The sequence below is a fragment of the Lithobates pipiens genome, unplaced genomic scaffold (genome assembly GCF_037356315.1).
Source record: "Lithobates pipiens isolate NorthernLeopardFrog02 unplaced genomic scaffold, aLitPip1_a1.2 Scaffold_16, whole genome shotgun sequence".
In the NCBI taxonomy this organism is placed as follows: Eukaryota; Metazoa; Chordata; class Amphibia; order Anura; family Ranidae; genus Lithobates; species Lithobates pipiens.
This window is the reverse complement of record NW_027507748.1, coordinates 281496849-281511512: the sequence shown is the minus strand read 5'-3', so window position 1 is coordinate 281511512 and position 14664 is coordinate 281496849. Positions and strand designations below refer to the sequence as shown.

The window sequence follows — 14664 nt, the reverse complement described above, 5'->3', positions numbered from 1 at the left end:
AGGTTGTTTTTGATACAATATGTGTTCTGTGAAAGTAGCTTCCCTTTGACTGGTATTCTAGTCACCTTTTTCTTTTGCATTAATACATATGCTACAGGGACTGTAGTGACTTAGAGGGGTTGATTTACTAAAGGTAAAAAGACTGTGCACATTGCAAAGTGCAGTTGCACCAGTTGCAACAGAGCATACTAAATAAGCAAAAGCTCTGCTGTCTTCCATTATGCAATCACGTGCAAGCAAAAATGCTGTTTTTTTTTTTTCGTGTGATTGGGTACTCTTCGCAAAGTGAAGCCTTACCTCATTTGCTAAGCTCTGGAGCAACTGCACTTGCAGAGGGCAATTGCACTTTGCAAAGTACAGTCTATTTGCCTTTAGTAAATCAACCCCTGTGAGTTGGCATATTTCTACGGTTTAAAGTGATTGTAAAGGCAGAAGGTTTTTTTATCTTAATCCATTCTATGCATTAAGATAAAAAGCCTTCTGTATGCAGCAGCCCCTCTCAGCCCCTCTAATACTTACCTGAGGTCCCTCCAGATCCAGCGATGTTGCAGGATTGTCTCGGCTGCCCAGGACTTCCCTCCTTATTGGCTGAGACAGCAGCGTGGTGCCATTGGCTCCCGCTGCTGTCAATCACAGTCAGTCAACCAATGAGGAGAGAAAGGAGATGGGGCCTGGCCATTGCTCAGTGTCGGAATGGACACACAGAGCTGCGACTCAGCTTAGGTGCCCCCATAGCAAGTTGTTTGCTGTGGGGGCACTCAACAGGAGGGAGGGGCCAGAAGCTCCGGTGAGGGGGCCTGAGGAGGTTCTGGGCTGCTCTGTGCAAAACCACTACACAGAGCAGGTAAGTATTATATCTTTGTTATTTTTATAAAGAATTTGACTTTACAATCACCTTAAACCATTTTACTTTTTTATTAGCATTAAAAACTGTATCCATCCCACTGGATATCACGAGATAAAATACTGCATGGTTTCATGAGATAAATAGTGCATATTTTGGAAAAATAAATTTTTTTTGTGAATGTAAATTTAGTTTTGAAAAATGGTATATGGTATTTTATCAAATTTCTTTACGAGATAGATTTGTGCTTTGTGAATGGAGCCCACTTTGTTTTGTAAATAAACTTGCTACTTGTTATCTAATCTCTGTGCCCTTGCTAATGCCCCATACACACGATGATCGTCTGTTTTTTTTTTTGCATGCTAATCTCATGTCGAATCTGATAAATTTACTAAAGTCACGAAAATTCTCATACAACAGAATAAAAATTTGCAAGTGATGTCATGTGTTGTAATGCATTTGTATTGCATTTTCTAATGACGGCTGTACTGATTAAACGAAAATCGCACGATCTGGCATGGTACGAAAAACAAATTCTGTGCATGTCAGATAGAATAATATCAGATGAACTGTCCTGATTGGCTCTCGAAAGCTCTGTACCAACGGTCTGATTATCGTACGATCGATTCTATTGTAGCATTTTCTGTAAGTTTTTCAGATCGTGTGTATGTGGCATAAATCTTTTTCATACTAGGTTGGTTGGATGTGGGGATGCACAGTTAGGGAGACCTGTGCTGTTAAAGTAGCCCTGCGGTAGGGGCCACCAAGGTGCTGTACTCCTGAGAGAATCGGAATTTATACCAGTAAAACCATGTTTTATTGAATTTTTCCACTTTCCGGTTTAATGCGGCCATCAATTGTTCCATCAGGTTGATTTCGTTCACCACAGCTATCCACTGGCCAATTGAAGGGGGTCTGTACATTTCCATCTTTGCGGAATACAGATTTTAGCGGCATTAAGAAGGTGGATCAAGAGGGATTTCTTATAACGACTTCTCGACATCGGGGTAAGATGTAGCAGGGACTGTGCCGGATCGTCCGCCAGAGGGATGTCTGTCAGTTTAAGGGCAAAGCATCGGATAGCTTCCCAAAATGGGCGAACATGTGGGCATGTCCAGAATACGTGCAGTAGCGAGCCATCAGATTGCTGGCCATGCCAACAGGTGGAGAGAACTGATGGGCAAATTTGTGAAGGAGCGTGGGGACCCTATACCATCTCGTCAAGATCTTGTAACCAACCTCCTGAAATCTACATGCAATCGAGGAGCGGTGTGTGAAGTACAGGATGCGCTCTCTCTGGTCTTTTGAAAAGGCTTGACTCAGGTCAGTTTCCCATTTCCGTAGGTAAGGCAGAAAAGAGCTGCCCTGTGGTACAACCAATAGTCTGTACATTACGGACAATAAGTGACAGAGGGGAGCAGGGTCCAGGTAGAGCCTTTCAAAAGCAGACGTGGAGTGACTGCTGGCAGGGGTTCAAAGTGTGAGGAGGTGAGGAAATGTCTGATCTGTATAGCTCGCCATCTATCTAGTGGGGGTACTAGCATAGCTTGAATTTCCTCAACAGTGAACCACTGACCCTCGTGGTGGAAGTTTTGGAGCCTAAATCTATTGGACTCTATAAACTCTTTAAATCTCCTCCCTGACATACTAGCAGGGAACTCTTGGGCGCCTATGACCAGAGATAGCGGTGAGGGATTGTGGGGTGCCAACGTTACACATCCCATTTTAGCTACCACCGACAGCATGGTCCCGATCAATGGGTGGGTTTTCAGGGCTGCCGGGGGGGGGGCATGTCTGACACAACAGGGTTGAAAGTGGGAAGGGTGACATTGCCTGTTCCACTCCCACCCACTCCTTCTCTGAGGCATGTTTGACCCAGTCCAATGCTCTGGTTAAATGGACTGCTTGGTGATATTTAATTGGGTCTGGGAGCCCCATACCGCCTTGGTCTTTTGGTAAGGCCAGGATCCGATGTGACACTCTTTTTACTTTATAGCCCCAGAGGAAGTTCAAGAATTCCCCCTGTACCGAGCGAAGGAAGTGGGTTGGTACTGTTATTGGCAGAGTTTGGAGGAGATATAAAAATTTTGGCAGGACCACCATCCTTAAGATGCTGTTCCTACCAAAGCAGGAGCACGCATCCTTGTGCCAGCGTTGGAGGCTTAGACGTATCAAGGTTAGCCAGGAGGCATAATTCTCTTGAAAGATTGTTGATGGTGAGGGGGCGAGGAAAATTCCCAAGTATTTAATTTTGTGGCGAGCCCAGGCAAAAGGGAAAGTTCTGTTGAATGTTATCTAGAGTCTCCTTGAGTAGATTTATATTTACTGCTCCGGATTTATGTAAATTGATTTTGTAATTAGATAGGACAGAGTAGGTCCTAAGAATCCCATCCAGGAGCTCATTGTAAGCCTGCAAGTACCAAGGTACCAACAGTGGGGCGTATGTCTTGTAGTAAAAAGTGGGAATCCATCAGGCCCCGGTGTTTTACGCAACTCCATACCCTTGATGGCAGTGAGAACTTCCTGCTCAGTGAAGTGGCCCTCCATTTCTTCCCTCTCCTGCGGTGACAACGTAGGAACATCCGAGGAGAGTAGATATTCATCTATTAGTGAGATTTGGGTCGACGATGCAGACCCAGCACCCTCGTGAGCCAAATTATAAAGTCTCTCGTAGTAGCTATGGAAGCAGTTGGCTATCTCTTGAGATTTATATAGTTTTTGACCCTGCGGGGACATTAAGGAAGGAATATAGAAACGAGCTGTATTTTCACATAATGCCCAGGCTAGGGGTCTGCCCAGTTTACCGCCAAATTCGTAGAATTGCCTCCGTGAGTACATGAGTTTGGTTTTTGCTTTAGCTAGTAGGAAAGAGTTCAGGGCATCACGTAAGTTCCTCAGTTCTATGGCCACATCGCGAGCAAGAGACAATTTATGTTGCTTTTCCAGGACTCCAATGCGCCCCAAGAGAGAATCCATACAGTGGTTTTTGATCATCGTCAATGCAATGTATGTAAAAACAATCGTCAATGCAATGTATGTAAAAACAATTGCTTCTATAGCACAGAAATTAGGGCCCAACAAGACAGTATTATCATACAGGTTATGGTGATTTGAGACTATGGGAATCAAAAATGAATACAAAACGTGAATGTCTTCTGTTCTAAGAAGGCTTGAAGCCCTACAGTTGCTGATGATCCAGCCAAAAGTAACTCAGTGGGTGACCCTGTTGGTTGCTTCCCTTGATTGAAAAATCAGAAGAGCCAGTTAGAATATTGTTGCATGAACAGGGCCTGGATCTAATGATATTCAGGCACTATTTTGGTATTTTGACAGCTGGCAAGTCCGGCTGTCATAATACAATAGTCACAGCGGGAAAATCGTCCATCCACGCTGTGTAGCATGGATGGAGCAGTCTGTTTAACAGGTAGAATGGAAAAAAAATCCATGTTTTAATACGTTAAAATATGTTTTAATAGATTATGTTGTTTTCTGTGAAAGTACTATCCTGCATGTAGGTATATTATGATACACAAAGCTGGAAACAGCTAAATACACAGATGAAATACATAGATCACAGCAAGAAGATTTGTAATCTCTTTTCATTCCTGAAATTTGCACAACCCTAAAAAGTACATCCTGTCTTTAAGGCAGAGGATCTGTTTTTTTTTCCTTCTCTGCTACAGTTAAGTAACACTTACAAGACTTGTTTTTCCTCAAGCCTGTGAATGGACAGTAAAAGGAGAACACTGATGAGCTCATCTCTTTCTCACTTCCTTCTTGCCTTCTATCTCGAGCACTGTGGCACAATGGATTGATTCCTTAGGCTGCTTCTCCCTTTCACAGCCTGAGCTCTGCTGTACATGGACTGAAAGAAGCTTGTACCAAGCTAAATTCAGTTACTTGCATAAAAAAAAAAACGATGCATTATTTAATACGGAGCTGAATGTATTTGTATCTTTAATACCTACCTAGAGTTCAGCTTTACTAAAAAATATTTAACCCCTTCCTGCCACCACCTCCCAGCCAGGAGGCAAAGACAGGCATTCTGATCTTGTGACCACTGTGAATGGCTGTCACAGTAGTCAGATGATCGAAAGATCTGGATTGCAAGTATGCATCCAGAGCTTTCCATGACACTTCACTTACTGTGCTGGGAGTGTGCTCTCAGCACAGTAAACTGTTTACACACAAACACATATATGCATCCGCTCGGTGTTAAAGCCCAGCCGCCTAGAGGCTGCATATATGAGGAAGAGGTTAAAATGCATCTTTTAAGTTTAAAGTTTAGTCCCCATGTGATAAAAAAAAGCTATGAAAAATATTTTTGGGGAATTTTTAAAAATGTAAATTAGCATATAAAAGCCTCCCTCTCCCAAAAATATATTTTTTTGAGGCCCCCGCCCACACCCCCACATATATACACACTTACAAATGCTTGTGCATGGAAATGTTGATTGTGATACACATGTAACATATTGCCGAGCACCCCGGAATGAGAGACATATTTCTAGCACCAGATTTCCTCTGTAACACTAAACTGATGAGCTATAGGGGGCTTTTAACGTGTTGACTATCGAAAATAAAGGGTACTGAAGTTTGTCGCCATTTCACGGGTGCATGCAAGTAGAAAGTTTGACATGCTGGATATCTATTTACTCGGTGAAACCTCATCTTTTATATTTTACCCAAAAAAATGGGTAATTTTTTTTTTTTGCGTTTGTGTACCCTAAAATTAACTTTAGTGTGTTTTTTACTGAAATTTTACATTTCCCAGATATCATGTAACATAAAAAGATGTAACTACCACTATTTTATTCTCTAGGGCAGGGATATGTAGTTAGTAGACCTCCAGCTGTTGCAGAACTACAAGTCCGATGAGGCATAGCAAGACTCTGTCAGCCACAATTATGACACCCAGAGGCAGAGGCATGATGGGACTTGTAGTTTTGCAACAGCTGGAGGTCCGCTAATTGCATATTCCTGCTCTTGGGTGTCTGCTTTCAGAAAATATATAGTGTTTTGGGGGTTTTATGCAATCTTCTGCCCTAAAATAATTTTTTAAACGTGTGCAAAAAATGCAAAAATGGCTTGTGGCAACAAAAAGGAACCTACAGGTAAGTCTTATTTTAATCTTTAATATAGGGCTTAAGAGATGCGTTTAATACCACTTTAGAGCATCTTGATCATTAAGAATACAATGATTAATTCATCCCACTGGTATCAAGCAAAAATGAAAAATATGAATTTAAGGGTGGACTTAACATTTAATGCTAGTCATCATCATCAATAACTCTGTGCAAAATGTATGCTATGTCTGACATCTAATCATAAGATCACTTTTTATTCATTGCTCCGAAAAGAGTAGAGCTGCAGAAATATCATACCTTTTTGAGTTTCTCTTCAGTGCGAGCAGTTATTAATATGTGGGATCCCATCCTAGCCAGGTGATATGCCATCTGCTCTCCAATGCCAGAGCTTGCTCCAGTAATGATTACTCTCTTGCCTTTTAACATAGCTAAGTAAAATAATAGATCCAATAAATATTTCATATACATTTCTTTTTAGGATAACATCCTAATAAACACATTTACAAGCTTGCCATTTAATGTAAATAAGCTCATGCAAAAATACATGTGTACAGTCAACCAATTATATACTAAATATAAATCATGCTTTTTTTTAATTTACCCACGTGATTGGGTCAACACATTCAATTTATTCACTATAATTCACTTTACAAAGTAAGCCCACACAGTGAATATACAGTTTGCCAAGTAAACAGCCTCTACAAATTTAGTAAAATGTTGCTGCATTGTAAACACAAATTATAAACATTTCTTAAACACCCGTGTACACTAGCCCTTATCAGAATAACTGCTATTAGTATACAGTTGCACTATTGTACTTGAGTGCGATTATAACTGACACCATCATAAGGGCTAGTGTACAAAGTCTTTTGGAAATGCGTTCACCATTCATTAACCAGCATGGAGCAACAACACTATGGGGCCGATTTACTAAAATTAAAGAGTGCAGAAGCTTAAAGTAATATTAAAGGCTTTTTTTTTTAAATAACAAACATGTCATACTCTCCTGCTCTGTGCAGTGGTTTTCACAGAGCAACCCCCATCCTTTTCTTCGCAGATCCATTCACACACAGAGCCCTGGCTTGGCCCCGTGCCCCCTCTCTCATCATTGACTCACTGGCTCTGGCAGCTGGAGCCAATGACCCCCCCCCCCCCCCCCACTGCTATATCAGCCAAAGAGGAGAGAGAGTCCCCAGAGAGTTAAGGCTCTTGTGCACATCGCTGGATCGAGATGGAGGTTTTTTTTTAACCTTCATGCATAGAGCCACTTTAAAGTAGAACTATAGGCAAAGCTTTTTTTTATCCGGGATAGAGCAAGAGAGGGTTATAACCCTTGTTAGATTTTTTCTCAGAATCTGTGTTCCATTCGGGAGATTTCTTGTCACTTTCTGTCCCATAGCCAAACAGCAAGTGAGAGGAAATCCCTGCAAATTAAGGGAATTCCTTGGGGAACCCCAGGTCACCAGAACTAGTGTCCCCATTGGACGATTTCCCGTCTATTACTTTTCTAGGGATAACCTAAAATTTGGTTTTCTTTTACTTTCACTTTCATTGATAATGGTAAATAGGACAAATAGAGAGAGTGAATCTCCCTAATGGGGGCACAGACGGCAATAAACTCTGACAAACATTCTTATCCCTCTCCAGTGTCTCTATTTCATCCAAAACAAAAAAAAAGATTTGCCTTTAGGCCTCTTTCACACGGGGCGGATCAGTAAAGATCCGCCCCGTGATGATCCGCTCGCTCAGCGGGGATCGCTCCGTTGTCCCCGCTGAGCCGGCTGCGGACAGGGCGGTCTCCGCACACTGTGCGGGGACCGCCCTGTCAGCTCTCCGCTCTCCTCTATGGGGATCGGAAGGAGCACGGACCGTGTGTCCGTGTTCATCCGATCCGCTCTGCAGACGGACAGAAAAATAGGATTTTCCTCCGTCTGCAGAATCGGACAATTGCGGAGGCGGACAATAGCGGGTGTCTGCGGATGCTCATCCGCAGACACCCGCTATCCCATAGGGATGAATGTATGGCCCGTATTTCATCCGCAGACGGATGGATGAAATACGGACATACCATCCGCATGTGTGAAAGGGGCCTAAGTTATATAGTTATACTTTAATTGAACAAGCTTAAGTTAGAAGCTGATTAGCTAGCATGCCCAGCTGCACTCGATTTTGTACGTTCCCGTTTTAGTAAATCAACCCTATTTATGGTACACAGGAAGAATTTGGTACGGCAAGAGATTCTTTAGCCATATCAAGAATATAAAAATGTTTGGGATATAATAGGTATCATATAAGATAGTTCAGCAGAAGCTGCTGCAGCAACTGGGCATCTGCTCCTTATGAGGTCCATATGGCCTACCTAGCCAAAGTCACACATTTTCCCTATTTATATGCAGCTAAATCACACCTCCTAGACAAGAGGTGGCAGCATAATGTGCACACTGCACCGCTGCTTGTAATTGTTGCTCTGCAGTATTTAAAGTGGGATTCCACCCTAAAGTGGAACCTCCGCTGATCGGATCCCTCCCCCCCTCCGGTGTCACAATTGACACCTTTCAGGGGGGAGGGGGGTGGAGATACCTGTCAAAGACAGGTATTTACACCTACTTCCGGGCATAGACTCCCGTGGGAGTCTACGCCATTTCCTGCCCTGCTGCGCTGTCTGCTGGGACACACACGGGTCCCAGTGACAGCACGGAGATTTCCTATTGCATGGCGCAACTCGCGCATGCGCAGTAGGGAACCGGGAAGTGAAGCCGATTCGCTTCACTTCCTGATTCCCTCACCTAGAATGGTGGCGGCAGCAGCCGAGGGCCGAGCGATCGATCGGCCTCGGCTGCCGGCATCGCTGGAACCCGGGACAGGTGAGTGTCCATTTATTAAAAGTCAGCAGCTGTAGAATTTATAGCTGCTGGCTTTTAATATTTTTTTTTTTGGTGGAATCCCTCTTTAAAAAGAGGTGCCTTTACACATCCTAACAAATGTAGCGGAATGCCAACAAACGATTTTGACCCATCCGATTCATAATTTTCATCAATGTCCTTGATAAAACATGCCCATTTCCTCTCATGTAGACAGGGCCGGACTGGCCTACCGGGATACCGGGAGATTTCCCGGTAGGCCGCCTGCCCTGGGGCCGTTTTCGGCTGCACTGCTCCTCTCTCCTTCTGTGTATCATAGAGTTGGCTGGCTGGCTGGCTGTGTTCGGCGGCCGTGCTATAACACGGCCCCGCCCCCCTAGACCTGCTTGTGTGATAGGCGGAGTATTGATTCTATCTACTATCACGCAAGCAGTGTTCTCCAGCCCACCCCCACAGTGCTGTCCAGCCCCCTCCCCCACAGTGATCTCCAGCCCCCACAGTGCTCTCCAGCCCCTCACAGTGCTCGCCAACCCCCACAGTGCTCTCCAACCCCCACACTTCTCTCCAGCCTCCCACAGTGCTCTCTACCCCCGCTCAGTGCTCTCCAGCCCCCCACAGTGCTTTCAACCCCCCCCCCCCCCCCCCACAGTGCTCTCCACCCTCCCACAGTGCTCTCCACCCCCCACAGTGCTCTCTAGCCCCCACAGTGGTCTCCACCTCCCCCCCACAGTGGTCTCCAGCCCCCCACAGTGGTCTCCAGCCCCCCACAGTGGTCTCCAGCCCCCACGGTGCTCTCCACCCCCCCACAGTGGTCTCCAGCTCCCACAGTGCTCTCCAGCCCCCATGCTCCCCACCCCTGTTCTTTCTGCACCCAGCACTCTCTGCCCCCATGCTCTCCAACCCTGTTCTTTTTGGCTCCCCCTCCAGTGCTCTCTCAAGCTCCCCCCAGCACTCTCCGCTCCCCACCTCTGTACTCTCCACTCCCCCCTGCATTTTGCCCCCACCCATGTGCTCTCCAACCTTGCCAGTCCTCTCCGCCCCCCATAGCCCTCTCCAGTCCCCCGTGCTTTCCACCCCTGTTCTTTCTGGCCCCCACTGGTGCTCTCAAGCTCCCCCCATTTCTCTCCACTCCTCCCTGCTCTTTGTACCCCCCAGTGCTCTCCAACCCTGTTTTTCTTCCCCCCAGTAGTCTCAAGCTCCCCCCAGTGCTCTTCACCACCCCACACTCTTAGCCCCCCAGTGCTCTCAGCCTCCCATGCTCTCCACCCCTGTTCTTTTTGGCCCCCACCATTACTCTCAAGTTCCCCCCCAGCACTCTCCGCTCCCCACCCCTGTACACTCTACTCCCCCTGCATTTTGCCCCCACCCATATGCTCTCCAACCCCGCCAGTGCTCTCCGTCCTCCATAGTGCTCGCCAGTCCCCCGTGCTTTCCACGCCTGTTCTTTCTGCCCCCCCACTGGTGCTCTCAAGCTCCCCCAATTGCTCTCCACTCCACCCTGCTCTTTGTACCCCCCAGTGCTCTCCAGCCCTGTTTTTTGGCCCCCCAGTACTCTCAAGCTCCCCCCAGTGCTCTTCGCTACCCCACACTCTTAGCCCCCCCAGTACTCTCAGCCTTCCGTGCTCTCCACCCCTGTTCTTTTTGGCCCCCACCATTGCTCTCAAGTCCCCCCCAGCACTCCCCACCCCTGTGATCTCCACTTGCCCCTGCTCTTTGCCCCCACCCATGTGCTCTCCAACCCCACCAGTACTCTCTGCTCCACCTTCTCTCTAGCTCCCACCCAGTGCTCTCTACTTCCCCAGGACCAGGGGACAGGCTGACTGGGGCCGAAAAATAAGGACGGCTGAAGGTGCAGATGGCCAAGGACCACTCCATCTCACAGCAAACAGATCCTCTGGAAGGAGCACCGTCCCCATTTAAAACGTGAACAGGCTCTGGCTGCTGCTGGCCGTCATGGATATCCTGCTGCAAGGTACTGTACCGAGCATCAACAGCACACCTTCCCACAGACAGGGACTGCAGACTGGGACATGCGGCACAGGAGAGGCTGACATGATGGGCACAGCGAGACTGCATTCACAGCACAGTGAGGCTGCAATTATGGGCACAGTGAGGCTGCAATTATGGGCACAGTGAGGCTGCAATGGTGGGCACAGTGAGGCTGCATTTGGGCACAGTGAGGCTGCATTTGATGGGAACAGCGAGGCTGCATTTGATGGGCACAGTGAGGCTGCATTTGATGGGCACAGTGAGGCTGCAATGATGGGCACAGTAAGGCCGCATTCATGGGCACAGTGAGACTGCATTTGATGAGCACAGTGAGGTTGCATTGATGGGCACAGTGAGGCTGCATTTTATGGGCACAGTGAGGCTGCAATGGTGGGCACAGTGAGGCTGCAATGATGTGTACAGTGAGGCCGCCTTCATGGGCACAGTGAGACTGCATTTGAAAAGCACAGTGAGGCTGCATTGATGGGCACAGTGAGGCTGCATTTGATGAGAACAGTGAGGGAGCATTGATGGGCACTGGTGAGGCTGCATTGAGCTCTTGTATCATGTCTGCAGTCTCTGACCATCTCCGGTATTATGTCTGCAGTCTCTGACCATCTCCTGTATAATGTCTGTAGTCTCTCAGGGAGTCTGGAGAGGAGTCAGGATGGGGGTCATGGGAGAAGTCAGACTTGTGTGGACTGTGAAGAGGAGACTATAGGATAAAACCTGAGCCAACCAAGCTGGAGCTGACTGACAGCCCTGCATGGTGCACCTGAGAGGTCGTCAGTGACAGCACCACCAGGCCTGTCTGAAGGGGGGTCACTGATGTAAGGGGGGAGTGAATAAGATAATGGCACTGATATAAAGGGTTTCCCCCTTATATCAGTAACCCACCCCCCCTTACCTTAGTGTATTCTTTCTGCAGAAGGTGGTCTTTCCCCCCCCCCCCATGTTCTGAGTTCCTGGGGTCACCCTTGATGATTGACCACTTTTAACTGGAATTTGCTTATATATATATATATATATATATACATACATACATATAGATCCCTATGTGATTTCATATCTGTCTTATCTATATATAATACACTCTTCAAATGTGCTTTCAAATGTGTGGTTTTCCCTTTTATGAACATAAAATAATGATGTTATGCTGTTGCGCTGGTATTATAATGCTGTGAGGCTGGTATGAAATTTTTTCCAGGGCTGGATTTTATTCCCAGTCTGGCCCTGCATGTAGAAAGAACCATCTGTCCCAATAAAACCAGAATACCACTAAATCATGAAATAAAAACCATTTGCACCATATACATACTTATACCTCCCAACTGTTACCCTTTTGGAACCAAATCTCTTTGTTCCTCTTTCCTTCTCAGTCGGCCCTCATTTTGGACAGATGTGTAGCCTCCATAGTAATTGCTATACTTATGCTAATGTAATAATGTGCTACCAAAAGTGGTATACTACATTGAACTTTTCACACAAACCTTTTTATTATCACGTTGTTTAAAAAAATACAGTGGTAAAAATTGCTTTTGCATTTAACTAATTGTTTTTTTGCTTATTCATTCTTCGTGGGCAACATAACTGTCCCCATGGCAGGCATGGCAGTGTCCTTTGGCTACAAACTTTGTGCTGAAGAGTGTACCTCTTTGCCGTCTCAGAAAGTACGGAGGTATGCATACTGGTACACTTCCAGACAGACTTTTTCTAAACTGCTGCCATTAAGGTAACAGAACTAAACAAGTGTTTATTCAATTTCTGTTTTTTTTTTTTTTTTTTTTAATAGTGTTCACATTTGCTAGTCATGTTTAGATTTTCTGTAGATTATTTACAAAGAATCATTGCAATTAACTTGCATCAGCAAATATAATGTATTGATCTATATTTGTGTGGTAGGGAAATACATTCCATACAGGCATGGCTTTATTGCCATCTGGTGGTTATATTTACTTCTTACATGTATGATACATTTGTCATTTTATTTTGTCATGACTTTCATGATATTGAATTTCTGGTTTAGGCTATGTTCACACGTTCACGTTGCAGAAATGCGTGAAAAATTGTGTGCTTTCCCACACATTGCACAAAAAGCGCAGCTCTTTAGCAGATGCACAGTGGTGCCATCAGGTGCGGACTGACAACTCATGGGGCCCCCGGGCAATAGGAGATTATGGGGCCCCCAGGCAATCAGAGATTATGGGACCACACAGTATACACACAGTATACAATCACACAGTATACACATACATGTACACACAGTATACACAGACATGTTTCTATTGGCTGAGAAGGTACTGGAGAGATGGGGGAGCTATAATCTCTGGATTTTTAGACCAAAAGGATTTCGGTAAGGGACATTTCAGAGACAGATGTAAAAAAACAAACTGATTTTTACATACTGTCCCTGGTTTTACTGAGGCTGGCAACCCTGATGGGGCCCCCTAGTGGCCCGGGGCCCTCGGGCAGTGCCTGAGTGGCCGAATGGTCAGTCCGCCCCTGGGTGCCATTAATTGTTAATGGCACCTCTGATCATCTTGCTAACAAAGTTCCATGTATTTTGGTATGGCACAGTTTTAAAAAAAAGGGTCAGGGGCTTCTTTAGTGCATTTCTCGTGTGTAGGGCAGCCCATTGAAATCAATGGACTGTCTTAAACTAAACACATGTGAAGGCATGGAAACATACAAATACATATGCGCACTCTGTCATACCTGCGTAGAGGTGAACAGAGCATTAGATGTTATGCTTAATACACTTTTGTATACTATTTATGTCTACCACAAAATGTTTTCCACTCTTAAGCACTTTGACAGTTTGGTTTCTGGGACAAACTTTTCCTGACCCAGGCTAAGCAAGTGAGTAGTGTCAGTTGATATGTTGGTTTTCAGTACTCTGAATTTGTATTGTGTGGCTCTTCTGGTGCCAAGCATCAATATAAATAGGAGGCAAACCTTCAGGGCCTTGGTGCAAGAAACTATATAAAAGGCTCCCCTGGCCCCCAACCAGGGCCCTTCCCACGGATCCAGGGGCCCTTTACTCCCATTGTGGGACGTTTTATTACAGTCCCACAGCGGGCCACCTTCCCGCCGTCTTAGGGTCCCCCCATGGTGGTAGAACACCAGAGCCAAGTTGCAAGTATGACCTTTGTGCCACTGGTGTCAGTAGTTTTTTTTATTTTTGTTGTTTTATTTTTTATAATTTTTTAACCATTTTATTTTATTTTATTGTTTTACATATTTTTTTAGAACCTCCATTGGGGGGCTTTGGTGAAATATCAGGGGTCTAAAAAGACCCCCAATGACTCACTTTTGGACAGAAAAAGGAACTGAGGACAGATTCATCAGGCCCTTACTTTGCATGCCTCAGCTGCACAGAATGAATGAACAGGAATAGCTCTGTACAAAGCTTCCTGTTTATTCACAAGCTGAAGCATAGTTGACACAGTTTACACGGTACCAATCACCGATTCTGTTCAGAACTGTTCTGTTAAGACAAGCTCTCCATCCTGACCCCCCCCCCCCCCACCGGGGAGAGACCCAGCAGCGCTGTGGGGGAGCCAGGGAAGCATACACGGGCCCGGGGCAGCAGGACAGGGATAGGGAGGTGGCAGAAGCAGAAAGTAGAGTTGCTAATGCCCTCCATTTCCTTTCTGCACCCACTGAATATCTGCGGGAGGGAGAGGAGGAGAAGCGGGCATTCACCAGGTTCATGGAGGGATTGGTTCCTCTACAGGTCTCTGTACAGTGGTCATTCTTAAGTGATGGCAGGAGAGCAGTGATGCGGGGTGGGCGGTGGGAGATGATGTCATCTTTCTGCTCCCAGCCACACCTCCAACGCCAGTGCTGTGAGGGCATAAGAGCTGAGATGCGGGGCGGGCGC

At 45.9% G+C, this 14664-nt stretch overlaps 1 protein-coding gene across 1 annotated transcript in view; it reads right to left on the bottom strand.

Annotated features, from left to right (window-relative positions):
• HSD11B1 (hydroxysteroid 11-beta dehydrogenase 1) overlaps positions 1 to 14664 on the bottom strand; it is a 95340-nt gene that overhangs the window by 34621 nt on the left and 46055 nt on the right. Inside the window, exon 2 of the mRNA XM_077481511.1 lies at positions 6229 to 6359. Coding sequence (XP_077337637.1) covers positions 6229 to 6359 — 131 coding nt within the window. The remainder of the gene's footprint in view (positions 1 to 6228; positions 6360 to 14664) is intronic.